At 36.3% G+C, this 20,939-nt stretch overlaps 2 protein-coding genes across 2 annotated transcripts in view; one reads left to right on the top strand and one right to left on the bottom strand.

Annotated features, from left to right (window-relative positions):
* The window catches only part of LOC134745651 (uncharacterized), a 424,512-nt gene that overhangs the window by 339,306 nt on the left and 64,267 nt on the right, over positions 1-20,939 (bottom strand). Inside the window, exon 2 of the mRNA XM_063679774.1 lies at positions 6,798-7,213. Coding sequence (XP_063535844.1) covers positions 6,798-7,167 — 370 coding nt within the window. The 5' untranslated portion in view covers positions 7,168-7,213. The remainder of the gene's footprint in view (positions 1-6,797; positions 7,214-20,939) is intronic.
* LOC134745298 (uncharacterized) lies at positions 18,821-20,370 on the top strand. Its single transcript, XM_063679292.1, has 2 exons — positions 18,821-19,663; positions 19,900-20,370. The coding sequence occupies exons 1-2, from the start codon at positions 18,872-18,874 to the stop codon at positions 20,311-20,313; spliced, it is 1,206 nt and encodes a 401-aa protein (XP_063535362.1). The 5' UTR covers positions 18,821-18,871; the 3' UTR covers positions 20,314-20,370.

Raw genomic sequence — 20,939 nt, forward strand, 5'->3', positions numbered from 1 at the left:
ATGTAGCTCGCTTGCGCATGGTGGTGTAGAAGCAGTCTACTCGCGCCTCCGCGAACATCCCCGATGCACTACAGAATTTGGGCAGCCCCATCAGCACTCTGAAAGTGTTGTTATATTGAACACGCAGAGCGCTGTACCGTTTATGAGTATAATCAGCCCACAGGTTGCTTGTGTAAAAGGTCGTACAGTAAGCCCTAAAAAGGGTTACTTTTACATCTTTGGTGCAGTGAGCAAACCTGCGAGCTATCATGTTAGCTCTGACGGACAACGCTCTGCGTTCTCGTTCGATATCCACTTTATACGATTTATACGATTCGATATTTTGAAATTAGTCATATTGCGTATATTTTACGCTGAATTCTGCGAGTCTAACCCGCATAATCTAATGGAATCTTCCATTAGATTATGCGAACAATTGAAATACTGTTTCAAAAATACTGGCACGGAAACACAAAGATAACAAAGGTGAATTATCGGACGATTTTTGCAAGAAGCAGACAATGTGGTTTGTTAGAATTAATGCGTTGCGGTAAATTTGCACCTTGAAAGCTGAATAGGCTTGATGAATAGGTGTTAGAAGTTTTTGCGTAGGTATAAAGGAAAGCACTTAGAAACAGAAAAACATTAGGTAAGGCTATCCATAAGGAATTCTTCGCAATTTGGATATTTAAAAAGTTCACATGAAAATAGATGGAGGTACAAGATTTTATTTTGTCTTCGCCATGTTGCGGATTTTCATACCATCGCCCACACTGTTAACCGTTTAAAAGTGCTTGTTGCTAGGCCAATTTGAATAAAGAATATTTTGACTTTGACTTTGACTTTGTCCATGTCTTTGTAATTTGTAATAAGGACCACCGATGGACTGTTGAGTGTTGCTGTTTGTACTTATTTATGTTTATACTTTTAACTGACACGGACTTTTTGACAACAGAGTCATCAGATGTGACCGATGTAAACAAGAAGAAAAGGTTTCTCAATCGTAAACCGTTTTACCACAAACATATATTATGAATGCAATAAAACATTTACATCTATAAAAGGACGAATAATTTCGTAGCATTTCAATAAACAATGTTTTGGAATTAGTCATTGTCATCAAAGATAGATATAACTCCGTAATAGATGGATACAGTCTAAGGAAAAAACGTGCCTCGAAAATCAAGAAAATTTGATTCTCGTTCAGAGGGCGCTACTAGTTTTGGCCTACAGTCGTATAGATAGCGTTGACGGTTTCGTTTGTTATTTAACAATTTTAACGCATATCAGTGAAAGAACATGGGTCAAAATCATCAAAATAATTAATGCAAATAAAAAAAATCATTTATCTATATTTAAATACATTTTATCGTATTTTTACAAATCTTCAATTTTAGTTTTAAAGTGTGTCGACAGATGGCAGTGAATTTACTGGTGTTACAAAATTTGCTATGACAGTACCGCTCTAGTATAAGTTATTCTATGTTGTCATGAACGGTACTGACATTTTATTTGTCTATACATGCCGTACGGACATCATTGCCATATGCAAGCAAGTTGTAGCGACACTATCTCAGTGCCAAACAGAATTTTGACAGGTTTTATATGATGTGTGTGTGTGTGAAAAGTTTGTAATAGTTTTTGTATCACATTTGAAACAAATAAAATGTTTGCAATAATCGAATTTAAACTATCGTGAGACATATTAACTTAACTAACTTTAACGTATTTTTAGCCACTCGCGCGACATACATGCGACACATGCGAGTGGCTAAAAATACGTGAGTGAAACCGCTAAGTTAGTTAAGCAAATAAAATGTATTCTAAATACTTATAATAATAAAAAATGTTATTTATTTAGGTATCAACCCATTACATTAAAATAATATTTATATTTATACATGCTAATAAATAATAAATAAATAAATAAATATTATAGGACATTCTTACACAGATTGACCAAGTCCCACGGTAAGCCCAAGGAGGCTTGTGTTATGGGTACTCAGACAACGATATATATAATATATAAATACTTAAATACATAGAAAACACCCATGACTCGGGAACAAATATCTGTGCTCATCACACAAATAAATGCCCTTACCGGGATTCGAACCCAGGACCATCGGCTTCACAGGCAGGGTAACTACCCACTAGGCCAGACCGGTCGTCGGCTAATCTATTTTAATTTTTTATTTTATTTTATTGAATTTCTTTTTACATTCTATTCTAGACAATTTATTCTGTTTGGTTAGGTACTTAGATAGTTTTAAATTTCCTTCACAAAATTAAATTACAGAAAAGTCAATGGTGCCAGCAAACATGAGAAAACAACTTAAAATTTGCATTGAATTACTTTGCCGCTTGTGGATGCAACTTTCTCACCAGTGTTGATAAATTAAGAGAGCCTTAATGAGCTAGTGTGGTGAAAGCTAATTTATCTACTGCCACAAAGCCCTTCAAAGTTAGATAGCAAAAGCTTCAAACAAGAAAGCCACGACGTTCATGAAGATTAATTATTGCATGTGTACACTAATGAAATAAAACTATGAAAACGGATTATATCGCGTATATTGAATTTATCCCGACGTTTCGAACCCTTTACAGCGTTCATGGTCAACGGGCGAGTGACGAGTGACGGGGGGTGTGTCACCCGTTGACTACGAACGCGATAAAAAAACCGTTTTCACAGTTTTATTTCACGAGTAACTATCGCGGTAACTGAAGACAATATTATGTGTACACTAATTTATAAAATTTAACTAAATCACTTTACATTAACCTAATTTACTTAAGCACTAGCAAAGTTTCCCTTTGGAGCTTTCTCTTGAATTATTTTACAAGCATAAGCTATTTAAATTTTTATTTGACGTTTAAATTTAAGCTCTTAACCTTGTGTGTGAAAAATTGTGGGTTCAAAGCTCGGTTGTGTTGTATAGAGCAAAATAAAATCGTTGGTCCTTAAATACATAAAATTAAAATTTAAAAAAATTTTAAAAGATGACTTACAATTTTGTCAATATCCTATCACGAGTACACATTATGGTTATGATTTCAACAGTCCATTTATGATCTAATGTAAGTTTGTATCTTATGTTGCACTATTGCATCCAAAATATACTTAGCCGATTTTGATGAATTTATTGTCAATCCTTTTTTTTATACTACTTACTTACTCCTCTGGCGCAGCGACCCAAAGTGTGTCTTGGCCTCCAACACGACAGTTCGCCACTGATCCCGGTCCTGTGCAGTTTCTCGCCAGTCTTGGACCTGGAGCTCGCGCAGATCAGCGTCCACCACATCCGCCCACCGGTACCTAGGTCGCCCGACCGGGCGGCGTGCTGTCGGTTTTCCCTCAAACGCTCTTTTCACGCGCTTTTTTTTATAATACATTTTTTTATTTCATGAACAAACATACAAATGGAATTCTTAAAAATAAATCAGAAGCTCTGCCTCCTAAGTAGGTGAATCTATAGTTTAGGATAAACAGTGCTTAACAGTATTACAAGTTATAAATTCATGGAGAACAGAATAAAGTTAATTTCCTTAAATTGTTGATGCCTGAGTGATTACATGTCTAACCGACTTTCAAAAAGCAGAAGTTTATATATGAAAACCTGTAGTTGGGTCAAAGTAATATTATTTATTTTTTCTGTTAAAGTTAAATAACAAATCCTTTAGAATTTACTGGTTTATTTTTTAAATGTTTCTAATTGAAAACTTAAGTAAATAATATAACTAAAAAAGCTTTTCAATTAAAGTTTTCGTTTTTGTCGTTTGCGAAATAATGCCTCTCAATTATTTTGGCGTAAATATAATCTTTAGCTATCATTCATTTATTAATTTTTTTTGCACATTTACTGACAGCGACCCGCTAGGCGGGAACGGGAAAGCCCTTGTTATCGGGTTCGCTCGTAGCACGTAGCTCGCGCTGGCAGAAAATGTGTTAAATTAAGATTTTTTTTTATACCACGTCGGTGGCAAACAAGGATACGGTCCGCCTTATAGTAAGAGCGGTCACACTTAGAAATTAAATTTCTCAATCTCTATTACACGGCCCTTTAAAAAGTAAAATTATTCAACATACAAACATTGTACTATGAAACCCTGTTTACATAATTTACCCGCAAACGGGGCTCAGAGTCAGAAATGTGAGGAATGCTTTTGATCATATTTAATGGGTCAACAAACATTTGTATATTTAGCATTTATAATTTTTTTTTTTTATGAAATAGGAGGCAAACGAGCAGACGGATCACCTGATGGTAAGCGATTATCGCCGCCCATGGACACCCGCAACACCAGAGGGGTTGTAAGTGCGTTGCCGGCCTTTAAGATGGGAGTACGCTCTTTACACACTCTTCATGTTAAAGCAATTAGGGTTGTATTTAAATCTTAAACATTGTACCTATTATTTTTTCTTGTTTAAGACAAGAGCCAAAAAAAACGTAAAAAACCGGCCAAGTGCGAGTCGGACTCGCGCACCGAGGGTTCCATACTTTTTAGTATTTGTTGTTGTAGCGGCAACAGAAATATACCATCTGTGAAAATTTCAACTGTCTAGCTATCACGGTTCATGAGATACATGGGATACAGCCTGGTGACAGACAGACGGACAGACGGACAGCGGAGTCTTAGTAATAGGGTACTGTTTTTACCCTTTGGGTACGGAACTCTAAAAACGTAAAAAAAAGAGAAAGAACTTTGAAACCCTGTTTACATAATTTACCCGCAAACGGGGCTCAGAGTCAAAAATGTGAGGAATGCTTTTGATCATATTTAATGGGTCAACAAACATTTGTATATTTAGCATTTATAATTATGAAAGGTACACAGTCTTCAGGTTAAAGCAATTAGGGTTGTATTTAAATCTAAAACATTGTACCTATTATTTTTTCTTGTTTAAGACAAGGGCCATAAAAAGGTAAAAAAAGAGAAAAAAACCGGCTAAGTGCGAGTCGGACTCGCGCACCGAGGGTTCTATACGTTTTAGTATTTGTTGTTATAGCGGCAACAGAAATACATCATCTGTGAAAATTTCAACTATCTAGCTATCACGGTTCATGAGATACAGCCTGGTGACAGACGGACAGCGGAGTCTTAGTAATAGGGTCCCGTTTTTACCCTTTGGGTACGGAACCCTAAAAAGCGCAAGCATTGGAACACAATGTCACCTGGGGCACATTTCTCGACCGGTATTAGTCTAATATTATTAGTGTGTTGTAATGGTAACCCATACGACTTGATAGTTCGTGGACTAATAATGTTAGTCTAATACCGTTCGAGAAATGGGCCCCTGATGGTAAGTGCCGATGCGATCTAGGATGCAGTATGTTTACGTAAGAAATGTCTATTCACTCTCGATTAAAAAAAGATCCAAGTTATAGTAGGCTGGAAATAGATTTGCAAGAAGTAAAAGCCACTCTTTAGCTATTCGAAGCTGTCAGGCATCTGTCCTTTTGCTGACGAGAAGTTATTAGCGATATATTTATTCACGCAGAAAACGTACGTGTAGATGTTGATTGTTGATCGCTGACTAATCATATAGCTCCAGGGGCCTGTTTCTCAAAAGCTTGTAGCTTGTAGTACAAATGGAAGTCCCTTTCTAACAAAAGCTGTCAAAAAGTGACATCCGATTGTATTACAAGTTACAAGCTTTTGAGAAACGGGCCCCAGAACTTATTAAAAAGAAAACACTAGCACAAAACCCACACTTCGCTACTCGCTGGCTGACAGGTGCCTAAGTAATTGTAGTTGAACTTAAATTCAAAACAAACAATCTAAAGTTTTGCTTAGCTTTGTTCAAAGTGTTAGAAAACACGCTCAAAGTGTTTGAACATAAGCTTTAAATAATAACAGAGCGGTAAATTGATGACTCTTGTACCCCAGTTTTCCAGTTTCGGATGAGCGCCTGCTGAATTTACCTGAGCAGAGACTCTGGGCGATGGACGGCTTAATTAAATGGCGCTTTCAATAAAATATCGGTTCTAATCATTCGCCGAGTAAAGGCGGATTCAAAGATGGGGCGAACTTGGAGCGATATTAAAACGCTTTAAAATCTGTGGAGGTGAGCCTGATGGCAACTACGGAGTATTATTTAAACTGGACAAAGTTTACATAAATTAAATTATATTTGAATATTTGAGGATAAAATCGTGAGTAAATTTTTTATTATTTTATCGTTAGCTTAAATATTTTTTTCACATCACCATCGTGAGCCATGAGACATACAATATCCAGCTCATTTCGCCGCAGTCTGTCAAATAAGACAAAAATTCGTGTAACTTCGTACCAGCGGCGACATGGGCACGCTTGATGAAAAATTCTAAGTGGTGAAAAAGTTAATTGGAAAAGCCCTAAGGGGCCTAGCCAAGATGCCAATTGTACATCGACAAACGACAAACAAAAAGAAAAAAAACGGCCAAGTGCGAGTCGGACTCGCGCACAGAGGGTTCCGTACTTTTTAGTATTTGTTGCTATAGCGCCAACAGAAATACATCATCTGTGAAAATTTCAACTGTCTAGCTATCACGGTTCATGAAATACAGCCTGGTGACAGACAGACAGACGGACAGCGGAGTCTTAGTAACTTTGGGTACGGAACCCTAAAAATGTACCAAGCTAACAGATGCTACGAAAAGACATGACTATTTTCATATGGCTTATTTTAAGTTTCGATTGGTGTTTTCTACCAACGATTTTCATTATGGCTAGGCCCCCCGGCCGTCTACCCTACAGGTTAATCGCTGGTCAGTTCATAATAATAAAAATCTAGTGCCTATTTAAAACCTAAAGTTAGATCTAGAATCTAAACTCACCTTCATAAACGACGCCCCTCACAAGCTGCTCCGTTTCGAACACCGCATGCTCAACCGTCAAATTCACTTCACTATCCGTCTCACTCAACGTCACTACCTCTCTTTCACTCCTCGCGAAGGCACATGCGTCTTCTTCACTCATTTCTGTGGTCATATCGGTTACATTCTCAACTGTATCTAAAGTAACATAAAGTTCAGATTCGGGTGGGCCGGGTGAGCGCCCTGGTGCCGGGTCCCCGCTCGGCAAAGTTAAAGTGGAGTAAGGTAAGCACGCTAGTATGGTGGCCGCTAGTAAATTCACTGAGCACAGCCGCATTGTTAACTTTGTCGTCCATTGCTTAGTTTTACATGGAAGGTTGTTTGTGGCCATGTTTATGGCGGGGTTTGGGCGATGTGGCTCGCGGCGTCATCGGAATCTGGAACCAATAAAGATATATTAATTTTGGACAATACTACAAAAATTCAAAATGTCAATGTAAGAAACCAAACTGTCTAAGGTCTCAGTTATTTATTAAAAGGGTAAGGGTTAAGGTTAAGGCTGCCTTTTCACTGAGGTGATGAGCGGAAACAAGAGAAATCAACGAATAGCACTTGGTTGTTATCTAGTTAGCGGAGCGGAGAAGAGATGTGGATCCAATGCTATTGGTTGATTCCTCTCATCTCCGCTCGTCTCCGCCTCAGTGGAAAGACAGCTTAATGTCCATAACTGCCAATTTTTCATCTTGGTGAGGGCCTATGTTGTTTTAATATGTATGACGATTCGCTATTTTGACAGCCAGCTTTTACCTAAAAATATACCTTTGTCGTACACACTTCTTAGCATCTCAGAGTATTTTCATTGTACTTCCACTCGAAACAGTTTAATAACAGAATCTTAAAATAAATAAAACTAATCTTAAGGATATCAAACAAACAACAACTATGACATTGATATCACATGTGACAATTGCATGTTTTCTCCAAACAGGTTCTAATCTAAACATGGCATGACAAAAATAAGGTCTGTAATTTCCTGATTTTTTAGGTTTCAAAGAGAATGAATTTTGCTGTCAGTTATTCGACCAGTCTGACATTTTTGTAGTAAACAAATATTTGGGATTTTATTCGATATCGAAAAAGTTACGATACGTTGAGATTACTGATTAAAATAACGCAGAACAGTGTAACTTTTTGACGAGTGCAAAAAATATTGTAGATAATTGATAAATTGTTGAATCAGTGTTCTTATAAAATGGATATTCAAAGTGATAGTGTAAGTGGTGGTTATTGTAAGTGATGTGTTTAAACTGTGGTGGTGGCTGAAAAATTGTTACAGCAAATACATCAGAGCTAGAGTTTTGTGGTTGTGATGTGATTACAATAATGGAAAGAAGTCGACCGAAACATATATCTACGAAAGTAAGTTTAAATTAGTATTTTCTATAGAAAAGCATATTTCATTTTTTCTATTATTTGAGGAGTGTCTTTTCAAAAGTTTTTATTTCTCTATGAAAAGCCATACAAAAATAAGCCTAAGCTTTTGTGCTTTCAATTGTTATAAGTATTTTTACAACTTTCCCCAGCGGCGCAATTCCATAATCAAACAACCTGTAAACTTCGAGCCCTTGAAATAATAGCCAATTCCAGTTGGGCCCGATTGGACCCCCATTGTAAATCAACGGGAATTAATTCCATTAAGCCATAGGCCAACAATAACACCCATCCAGAAAACATGTTTTTAACTCCTTGGAAAAATGGTTCGCTAACCTGAGAACGTTGCCAAGTGAAAATGGGGTTGCGTCACAATTGGCTGAATTTTTTAATGATTTATAGGAAGTATTAATCAGGTATTAAAACGTACGTACGTAAGTACGTTTTTTAGATCCAAGGTATCGGAAACAATCGTAGATAGAAAACAACAAACGAAAGTTAATATATGGAAATAATAAATAAATAAAATAATTAAATAAATATTATAGGTCATTCTTACATAGATTGACTAAGTCCCACGGTAAACCCAAGGAGGCTTGTATTATGGGTACTCAGACAACGATATATATAATATATTAAATACTTAGAAAACACCCATGACTCAGGAACAAATATCTGTGCTCATCACACAAATAAATGCCCTTACCGGGATTCGAACCCAGGACCATCGGCTTCACAAGCAGGGTCACTACCCACTAGGCCAGACCGGTCGTTGTTACCAATCATTGTATATGTCACCCCGACACATTTTCACTGTCCGATTGGGCTTTTTCGATATTGTAATTATTTCTAGGCTCCCTGATGGACTTTTTCATCTTCTTATCATAAATAAAATAAATATTTGGGAACAATCTTACACAGATTAACGTAGCCCAAAACTAAGCAAAGTTTTTACTATGGGCAACGATATAATTTTTTTATTTTTTATTTATATCTATTTATTTCAAGAAGAAAAAGTGCTTAAATGTATTATACATTTTGGGTGCTAAATCTCTAACATGAGATTATGTTCGCGGTCACTAAACTAGCATTTTGTTGTTAATATTGAGTAATTTAAAATATAATTACAACTACATAAATTTAGCTAATGCTTATTTTTAAAATTTTTGCTAGTATATTTCCTAGATCTATTGTGAAGTATTCTTTAAGAATTTTATTGACTTGCGATGGTTTTCTATTTTCTAATATTTGTACTAATTCCTTGGGTAATCTATTTAATATATATAATTATGTACATTCTATAAATTATATATAAGTACAGATGTCAGTCGCAATGAAAAAATCAACGATGATCAACTCTGGTCAACGTGGGACTCGAACCCACATCCTTGGATTGCCGGTCCAATGCGTTACCAATTGCGCAATAAAAAAGGAAAATATATTAACAAATATAACAACACAGCAATTATGTACATACTAAAACTTTTCAATTTTAATTTCGCTTCCTTAAATATGCAACTTCTTCCCAAAGACAATATTTATTTAAAAGTTTTCCAATAGTGCTCACTGTTTAGGTTGCGTGCTTCGGCCTAGAAACCCATTTCCGGCCTCAAAGAATGCTTACATAATATCGCTCGGCCATTTCAACCGGGTACTCTAACGGAAACGACTCTTGCCGAGACATATTATTATAGAGGTATAGCCAGGAGAGTTGAGGTGAATGAAACACATACAGATACACGAAAAAAAATGTATACGAAAATATTTGAGTTAGTTTTGGACTTTGGGAGACTTTGGGGTATAGTTACGTAGTTTTACGGTACCTACTTATACACGGTGGCTATAAAATAAGTGCATTGCCTTTGCCATCGCGAAAAAAAAATTGGCTGGTCCATTTTCTATGGGAGGGTACATTTTTTTTCTCGATTTCGTAGTTGGTCCTATAGTAAAAGTTGCTCAGTATAATACCAAAACCTCCCTGGCAAAGGGAATGCACTTATTTTTTAGCCACCGTGTACCGTAAAACTACGTAACTATACACTGATTTAAACTTTCACGATTTTTACTCATTATTATTTACAACGACGGGACTTAATTTTACGCGATTAAGTCCCGTCGTTGTAAATAATAATACGTAACTATACCCCAAAGTCTCCCAAAGTCCAAAAGTAACTCAAATATTTTCGTCAAATTTTTTTTTCTTCAGGTTTACAATACTCGTCCGTTTAAGCCGATACACGTGACACGACATATATTGTCAATATTTCAAGGCCGAGTGAAGGCGAAGGTCGGCAAATTGTCCCTAATGGTGCAAAGGGCGAGGTAATCGCGGGAAATAAAGAATCCATTAAATATATGGCCTTCGTTACCATTTTCCAGTAAATGTAACATGGAGGCCGATTGTATTGTAACGCTACGATGCGGTTTTGAACTCATTTTGATATCACCTTGAGCCGTGTCATTAGAATACCCCGGATTGACGGGTGCGATTTGGTTTGATGTTTAAAAAGTGCGAGTACGAATTGAAACTTACTATATGTCGATGTCGATATAATTATCACGTAAAACAGTATCATGTAATTTTTAAATATTCATCATCATTTTGCACATCATCAGTTGTAGGTAGAAGATGAATTATACAAGGCTGTTACTGAACCGGTGAGCTCCATCTTAGGCCCTGTCTTCACTTTCCATCAGGTGTGACTGGGGCCAATCGCCGATCAGTTTATAATTTTTTTTAAATGCTTGTTGCGGCGTTTGTGGGTTTATGGGGTCCCGTATCGCCGTTTAAAGGCTATAAAGTCCCATTGCAGGGCGGCATTTCTTGCCACATCGATCGCACACAAAACGAGAATCCGCAGGAGGTGGTAGAGCACGACGAAGACTTCTCTGCTTATGGTTCTCCAGCCAGTCATCGTCGTGCTTTGATGTTCCGACTTTAATATCGTTACTCCATTCCGGTCTCATTTCGGTACGTAAGGTACGTTTCTCCCGACCGTCGGTCCGAATTTGAGTTATTATCGATGTAATTTTAATTAATGTCAAAATGATTTGTGAGAATGTCAAATGTCGGATATTTACTCGTACAGTTGCAATAAGAATAAATCGAAGAGGTTTGAAAATACGTAATGAAAGGCCTAACTTTCTTAGTTAGTAACGTTTACTTCAAGGTCAATCACTAGTACTGTGTTTATGCTTCCGAAAAACTGGGGCGAAAAGTCCTTTTGAGAGGACTCCGTTTGCATTTTATCAACACCAAATACCAATGTGAGCGGCTACTCGTACAAACAGCAACACTCTTTAACTGTCCATCGATGGACCTTATGATGGCTATGCCCATATGATGGCTATGCCCTTATAATGGCTATGCCCTTTGTAATACGGTTTACGAACTGTCAGTTAACAGTGTGGCCTGTGGGCGATGGTACTGCTGATTGGTGCTCACAGTCCAGGTCATATCAAAACAAGATGAAACCCATATCAAATTGTTATTACAGAATCATCTTCCTAGTGATTGTGACATGGTGTCGAGATCTACATAGGTTTTGCTTTTTATCCTCTAGTCGCCCAGAGACCTGTAAGGTCTCCCATTCTATTATTTTTAGAATGTTTATTTTGACAAATAAAAATTACATTTATCTTAGCAAGTTTTGATGTCTGCCGCCTAGACGGTTAAGTTATCTATGCTTATATTGTGCTAACTTTGCACAAACTAAGGTAACTTGGCACAAACGGTGCAAAGTTAACTTAGACGGACTCTATCCCTTCCGAATATTACACTAGTGGATCTGTGAGCTGTAGACCTCGCGAGCATAGCTTAAAGCTGAATAAATGTATGGCTCCGCCTTTTAGAATAATTTACAAAATTCAAATGAGAAAAAAAAATCATTTTTTTTAGGTCTAGTTAAATAAAAGCTTGTAATAAAAATGAACCGAATACGCTTAGCCCGCGCTTGACCAATCAACAATACGAAATTTTTAATTTTTACATAATAAATAAAAAAATATAACCAGGAACCACCCAACTTCAATCCGAATGTTTGCAAACTGCGCCATGATAATTCTTAGCTAAGCTGACGAAATTTGGCTACTTATTCTCAAGTAAAAACGAAATATTTAAATACCACCTAAAACCAGCGATACAAATTTTCAGCATTTTTTGCCATTTACAATGTAAACATGTCTCAAAAAGACAAAACTTTTGTAATATCGATACGACAATTTGTTTAGGTGCGAGCTATCACCACTCCGCCATTTTGAAAAAAATGGCAATACCGGATCGACAAAAAGAACTATTTTGTTTGATTTGATTTGAATTTGGTTACAAAACTAACGAGAATCGGTTGAGAGTTGCGAGAAGAACATCCGGACATACGAAAGCAAAATGCCCGAGTCAAAACGTAGACCTTCGCTACGCTTCGGTCAATAATTTCACAAATTACTAATGTGATGGAATTATAAGTGATTTTAGAAACCCAGCATTCAAAACCAATTTGAATTACTCAAATACAGATGTATTTGTAGATACAATACAAATTTGTAGATAACATTTGTTTTCTTGTTTCATAATGACACCTTTACGATCCAAATATACGAATATTTTGCATGTCAAAGGTGACAATGTTAACAACGAAGCTTGAGGCAGATTATAAGTATAGATGCCTGTATCTGTCTTCGAGAATGTTTTATTGTTTGTCATTGTACATTATTCGCGAGTTTAAAATAGGAGGATCGTTGTTCAAGGAACAAAACATGCATCCTACGGCGTGGTCGTATAGATAAAAAAACCCGTCAAGTGCGAGTTTATTTATCTCGCGCACCGAGAGTTCCGTACACACTTAATTATTTCTCACATCAGTGACTGTCGTTTTTTCTTGCAAACATTAAATACAAGGGGGATATTTTTTCTACAGGAAAAAAATATTATCAACAAACAAAATTACGCGTAACACTTTTATGTCATATTTACTGATGTAAACTTCCTCGAAAGAACTAGTGAGCGAAGAAAAGAATAACAAAACGATAAAATACATCATAACCTGCCATCGAGGGCGTAGTCGGGTCGAATGCATTTTGGTTTCTTGCTTCTTCGGGCCGTAAAGGGGCCAGGAATTGGTAAAAACATGATCATTTATGTGAAGTTGCGTAATAAATAAGGAAACGCCTTTTTGTAACCGAATAAGTAATAAATAACCGGACAAGTGCGAGTCGGACTCGCACGCGGGTTCCGTACAAATTTAACTTATATTTTAACTATTTTTGACAAGTTTAGGCATAGTTTTCAGATTTTTCCCTGTATTTGTAGTGTAATACGATATCACTTGCAAAATTTCATAGTTCTAGGTAATCGGGATCATATTGTTAAAGTAATCCACCAATCATCATCAAATAAAGGATTTAATAAAATAAAACAGACATAACTTGGGAAACTCTACCAGGCGACGCCATTACGGCGATGGCTATCCGTCAGTCCTTGCCGCGCTATAGTGATATGTCCATTTCCAATACCAATCGTTGAGCTGTACTCGCGAAAGCCTCATTATCGGTTATTACTATAAATTTTGATTCCCTTGAGAGTGTCGAAATATACGATTTTTTGCGGATTAAACGGCCGCATCTTTTTTTATCGGTAACTTTGAAGTTTTTTTTTTCACATCTTTAAGGGACTCTACTTGAGTATATACTTTTAATTTCAACTCAATACTTTCAAGCGTTCCCGAGATAAAGGGTCTTGACAGACAGGCAGACGGACGGACGGATAACAAAGTGATCCTATAAGGGTTCCGTTTTTACCTTTTGAGGTACGGAACGGAACCCTAAAAACGCGTTAAAAGCTACCCGATGTCCGACCGAAGTTGCAGTTTCGGATTCGGCAGGTTTCGGCAAAAAAATTAATGTTTCGACCCAAAGTTTCGTTTTGGACAAAAAACTGCCGAATATTTCGGCCGGGCTGAAACTGTATTTTAGTAGTATCCGGCCGAAGTTTCAGTCACGGTTTTGGCAGGTGTCGGCAAAAAAACCGGCAAAGTGCGAGTCGGCACTCGCGCACCGAGGGTTCCGTACTTTTTAGTATTTGTTGTTATAGCGGCAACAGAAATACATCATCTGTGAAAATTTGAACTATCGAGCTATCACGGTTGATGAGATACAGCCTGGTGACAGACAGACAGACGGAGACGGACAGAGGGACAGCGGAGTCTTAATAATAGAGTCTCGTTTTTACCCTTTGGGTACAGAACCCTAAATATCATGTTGAAAAATGAAAATAGAAAATGAAAATTGTTTCGGTCGAAGATTCGGTTTCACCCATTTATTGTGTCCAATTTATTGTGATAAATTGCTAATTTTCTATCCGTTTAACTAGATTTTCTTTTAAAACTCAACATGTATCATCTATATTCCTAAATACAAAGACAGATATAACTCCGTAATAGATGTATACAGGAAAAAACGTGCCTCGAAAATCAAGAAAATTTGATTCTCGTCCAGAGGGCGCTACTAGCTTTGGCTTACTGTCGTATAGATGGCGTTGACGTTTTCTTTTGTTATTTAACAATTTTAACGCATATCAGTGAAAGAACATGGGTCAAAATCATAAAAATAATTAATGCAAATAAAAAAAATCATTTATCCATATTTAAATACATTTTATCGTATTTTTATAAATATTTATTTTTAGTTTTAAAGTGTGTCGACAGATGGCAGTGAATTTACTGGGGTTACAAAATTTACTATGACAGTACCGCTCTAGTATAAGTTACTCTATGCTAAATACATCTGCTGGCTTGTACCTAGTAATCACATTGGAACGTGGAATGTGCATCAAGATCAAAACTATTAAACAACGCGTACTCCGACGACACAAATAACACTAATTTATTAGGGCATGGGATTCAATTGGAACTAACAATTCCTGTGATGGCGTGACTTACTAACTAAGATTGATTGGTTAAACCACGAACGAGTATTATTTTGCTGATCTTGATATAATTGAGCCAATGTAAACTAACTATATCATAACAACGAAATAGATTATCCATTCTCGTAAGGCCCAATGTGCATTACAATGTACAGTCGCCATTAGATATATCGGAGCGGCCAAGGTGTTCACAATATCTGAACACGGACTCTAACGCCCTGACAATAGAGGCGTGTTCAGATATTGTGAGCGCCTGAGACGCTCCGATATATCTGATGGCGACTGTACAGTCCGTTTCAATCATAAGACATAGTATATATAAGTAGTTATAGACGCGCCACCGAGCGACCGGGAGTAAGAGAAATTCATATAAAATTTAGGCAGCATAAGATTTTTTCTCTTTCACTTATAAATTTAAGTATTTCGCCATCGCCTCCTAATGATGCCACCCGGTTGGTGATAAGGATAAAGCATGGTACTATTTTGTCTTTCCTCTTATAGGAATCGCAATAAGACTATCTTTCTCTATCAAAGTGTCAGGCCCTTAGTTTCAATCCAGTGAGAACTTCTCGTAAACCAAATAAAGTAGCATTTCTTTTGTATCTTTCTCAAACGAATTAAATTCATTTTTATTTACTATGCAACAAGGATCAAATTAAAAATAGAAAAAATTTGTATGGCGGGCCTTACGAGGAGCCATCTTTCAAGATTATTTTGGTTGGGCTTAATTAAAAAAAAATATTGTATAAATAGGTTTATACCTTACCTACCTTATTTTAATTAATTTTAAATCGTCGCTATACTTACTCGACCTCATATCTGACAATCATTTGATGGAAATGTCGCTTTTCTTTCATTCGGAATACGGGTGTTTTTGTCATCAAATGAGTGTTGCAGATACGAGCTTGAGTAAGTATAGCGGCGAAATGTTACATTTCCAAACAAATGAATGTGCTAATTTTCCAATGTCTAAGTACTAACTTTTTACGTGACTTTTACTCCATAAAAAAAATAGGACTATCATTTGACATGTGAGGTAAAATTAGTAATGATTTAACGTTATCGATTAATGATTATAATAATGCAATGGAAAATTTAATTCTTTTACTCCGTCGTGTTATGTACGGCAAGATGGTCGGATTCCATTAGACAAACATGTGATTCCATGCAGAGGGCAGCCCACATAGCCCTTGACCGCGTTAAATGGAGGGATATAGTTCTTGGTCACGATCCTCAGTCATGAGGGAACGACGAAGAAGAAGAAGAAGAAGTTATGTACGGAATAAAAAAAGGAAATTCAAATTTTATAGCGAAAAATAGAATTAAACTTGTATAGTAGGAATATGTGCCATTTTCATCTAAAAGGGTACTTATTGTCGGTTGTCAATAAGGCGCTATTTCCATATAACTTTAATTTGAAATCAACCTTATCGACAAGCGACTATGTGGTACCTTTTGGTTGAAAACGTCACATATAATTACGAGTACCTTTCTGTCACAACTACATTTACAGGAAAATAAAAAAGGAAATTAAAATTTTTTAGTAATCCTAACTTCGATTTTCCATTTTAAGGTACATTGTGTGGAGATGACATCTGTCACCGTATCCACGCTGTTTAAAAAATACTATAAGAGAGCCTTTACTTGTATGAGCTGGTGTGGTGATAAATTTTTTAAAGATTTCGTTATGGATGGTATAGAAAGGATGCCAATCTCTTATGGCAGAATTGTTGCAAAAGTGACCGCTTTCAGCTTTAAATAATAGTTCCTAATCTCTCCGGTGGCGCTAGTTAGGCTCTGGGACATGAGTATAACATGAACCATATAAGGCAACAAATAACTCGACCAAATTACGTAGCTTGTTTTTGGTAGTATTTCGGTGTATGGTGGCGCCGCCTAATTACAGTTTTTTGATGGACATTTTTCATACATAGAGATTTGGCTCCTTTATATAGTCTCCATGGATTTCGTGCTATTTTTCTTAATGACAATTTAAATTATTTTCATACCTACTATAAGTACTGTAAACGACGCAGTGCGAATGAAAAACAAACGTATTTTATGACTATTATGATGTTTGCGAGAATCACAATAAATATGATAACACTGTTATATAATTATGTCACTGATTTAGCAAGATTATTTTTCATCTTTTACTTCTTATTATTAAAGAGGTAATTCAAAAACCGGCCAAGTGCGAGTCGGACTCGCGCACGAAGGGTTCCGTACCATTACGGAAAAAAACAGCAAAAAAAATCACGTTTGTTGTATGGGAGCCCCATTCAAATATTTATATTATTCTGTTTTTAGTATTTGTTGTTATAGCGGCAACAGAAATACATCATCTGTGAAAATTTCAACTGTCTAGCTATCACGGTTCATGAGATACAGCCTGCTGACAGACGGACAGACGGACAGATGGACAGACGGACAGACGGACAGCGGAGTCTTAGTAATAGGGTCCCGTTTGGGTACGGAACCCTAAAAATGGATTGTGAATTAGACGATGCTACGTCCAGGACCACAAGCTCTATAAAATGACGCTTTTTAATTGAAGAATAATTAATGTCATTACTGGATCTAACGCGATTAAATTTCATTTTTTTTTACTAGCCTAATTTAGTGTCCCACTGCTGGGCAAAGGCCTCCCGTCGTTTCCTCCACTCGACCCTGTCGTTTGTAGTGTCCCGCCAATCAGGATAAAAAGCGTCTAAGTCGTCCCGCCATCTTCTTTTCGGCCTGCCTGCACCCCGGCCAGCACCATCTATGGTGTTCCGTGGGTCCCACTCGGTAACCATTTTGGCCCACCTTTCAGGGTGCATGCGGCAGACATGCCCAGCCCAGTCCCACTTAAGCTTAGAGGTCTGGACACCTTTTTCCGACGTTTCAACTAGGTTGCACTAGCTGTGGTCACGGAAGACTGGCGTTAATTATGTGTACAAAACGCGATAGTTGAAAGTGTTAAATTGAAGAATGACCGAACGAGATAACCAGTTTTGTGATAACTTATTAAATGTTTTTTATACAGGGTGGAAAAAAATTATGGGCCCTGGAGGGAGTGCCTTGAAAACTTAGTTAGCTCATTTTACTTAAAGCAAACATTGTTTTTTTTAAGAAACAAGACTGCATCCAAAGTTTTTTTTTGTTTTTGACGTCTAAAAATATTCTTGAGTACTAAATATTCGATTATATGGATATTTTTTACGACAGACGAGTGTAAGACCTCGTGTTTCTTGGAGAAATGTTATCATTAACATTAAAACTGTACAATAAAATAGCGTTTATTTTTTTGGTATTTTTAGCCGGTTCGAGTCCCGGGCGAGACAAGCGAATTAAAAAAAAAACTTTAAATGAAGTTTATTTTAAGGTTTCAGGTACTTTCCCTGCAGGGCTCATAATTTTTTTCCACACTGTATGGGACCTTGAGATATGGTTTTCTTTTGATGATGGACGAAATTGGGTATAATACACATTACGTTCTTTATTCATCACAAATCTAACAATTCATATGATAAATTGCTTAATTTAACTACTAATGCTTTTATGTATATCATCTTAATTATCTATTATACAATGCTCTCAAATTATACAACGCTGTAGTAATTTGTTATCAAAGTTATATTAGCAGGTAAATATAGCGACATTGTCGCAATGACGAGGTAGTCTTAAGAAATAGGACGTTTTCTTAACTACGACTTGATATTTTTATCATTTGTTATCTGACATTTGTAAAACTAACACCACAATGGAAGTCGAAAATAGTAAATGTAAATTAAATCAAAATAATGATCCTCTTCCGGAAAAAGTTGAAGAGGCAATTAAGAAGATAATTAAAAAAGAAGGTTATACAGATTATAAAATGAATACTAAAGCCATATCTACTGTTGGTGGTAACTATTTTGGATCTCTCTATGAGGTTGATGTTGTTGGACAAACGGAAGATGGTGAGAAAGAAACAAATATATTTGTTAAAGGTATCGTCCCCGCAGATCATCTTACAGCTATGTCAGTCACTGGAATGTTCAATATGGAGTTATTCTTCTACAACGATTTAGCAGTTGTACTTAATGACATACAGAATGAAGCTAATGTACCTATAAAAGAAAGATACAATATCGCTAAGTCATTTCAAGAAAGTATACCGGAAGCAATTATTCTGGACAATTTGGCAAAGAAAGGATATAAAACATTGAGCAGGTTTGATGTGCTTCCTTTAAATTTTGCAGAATTGTGCGTCATACAATTAGGGAAACTGCACGCGTTGTCTTTTGCTTTGGAAAATAAACACCCAGATTATTTTGATCAAAACATCAAGACAATACCTTGCCCATATAATTTTAACGAAGAATTTAAGGGTGTACACAAAAATTCTTCAAAAGCACTCTCTGCATGTTTAGATGATGATGCGCGAGAGAGATTTAATGCGTTTTTGCCAAAATTATGGGAAAAAGCTCAGGAATATTATTTAGATCAGAAATACAAGAGGACATTAATACATAATGACTACAGGGCCAACAATATATTGCTGAAAGAAATTGTAAGTGCTTTTAACTATAAATTATTTTTTGTATGTGGGTATTTTTGCACTTTGTAGTTTTTCCTCAGTCACCCGTTGACACGAACGCTATAAAGGGTTCGAAACGTCGGGATGTATTATAAATTCAATATACGCGATATAATCCGTTTTCATAGTTTTAATTATTTCATGAGTAACTATCGCGGTAATCGAAGACAATATTTTGTTTTCGAATATTAATTTGCTTTTAATTTTAGGATGGTGAAATCGTTGACATCATACCTGTGGATTACCAGTTGATGCACTACGGCTGTCCACTTCTCGACTTCTTTTTCCTCATTTTCCTTGGTACAGACCAACAATTCAGAAAAGACCACTTGGAAGACCTCAAGGACATTTACTTTGACTCTTTAACAAAAATGCTACAACATTTTGATATCGATGTTAAGTCTGTGTTTCCAAGAGATGATTTTGAGAATTTGTATAATGAGACGTTAGGTTACGGTCTGCAATGTTTTGTTCAGCTTATGCCATTCATTTTTGCGACTGAAGATGAAGTACCGGGTCTAGATATAGATTACCTAGGTGAAGTCAGTTTTATTACTGATCCTAGAATGAATGAGAGGGCTAGAGGGATAGTAGATGATTTTATTCGATGGGGTGTGTTGTAACTAAATAAAGTGAATTTTAATTTCATTTCTATTGAGTTTAAGATAACACAAGAAAAATTGTAAATCTAAACTATTTACTTAATGAAGCCATGCCCCTGAGGTTTAAATAAAAAGCTTATAATTTTGAATTGGCTGAAACCGGTTAGTGATTGGTTGAAATAATATATTATGAATGTTTAATGTAGGTAAACCCAAATGTGGTTTTCTGTTTCTATACAAAAATGGTCAATAAGGTAAAGTCCGATTGGTGTATGGTTTTGATTTACTAAACTGTGTGAATAAAGGGTCAAAGGGAACATTTCATTTAATTAAAACGCTTGACCTGTATCTTCCTTTTTGGCAATATTTTGCCAAAAAGGAAGATACAGGTCAAGCGTAGCGTAGGAAGATACAGGGTAAGATTACGACTTTTTAGTAATATTTTAGCTTTCTAATATTAAAATACTATATGTACTATATTACTAAACACAATTGGCAATATGATGCATCAATATAGGAAACAAAGGTAAATCTTTTAGCACGTTTAGCAGGATCGAGGAGGTTATGAAATTAAATAATATGCGTAAAAGCAGTTTTGCGTGGTTAGCTTCACTTCAATATTATACAAATACAAATGAGTTTATTTA

Source organism: Cydia strobilella, chromosome 11 (genome assembly GCF_947568885.1).
Source record: "Cydia strobilella chromosome 11, ilCydStro3.1, whole genome shotgun sequence".
In the NCBI taxonomy this organism is placed as follows: domain Eukaryota; kingdom Metazoa; phylum Arthropoda; class Insecta; order Lepidoptera; family Tortricidae; genus Cydia; species Cydia strobilella.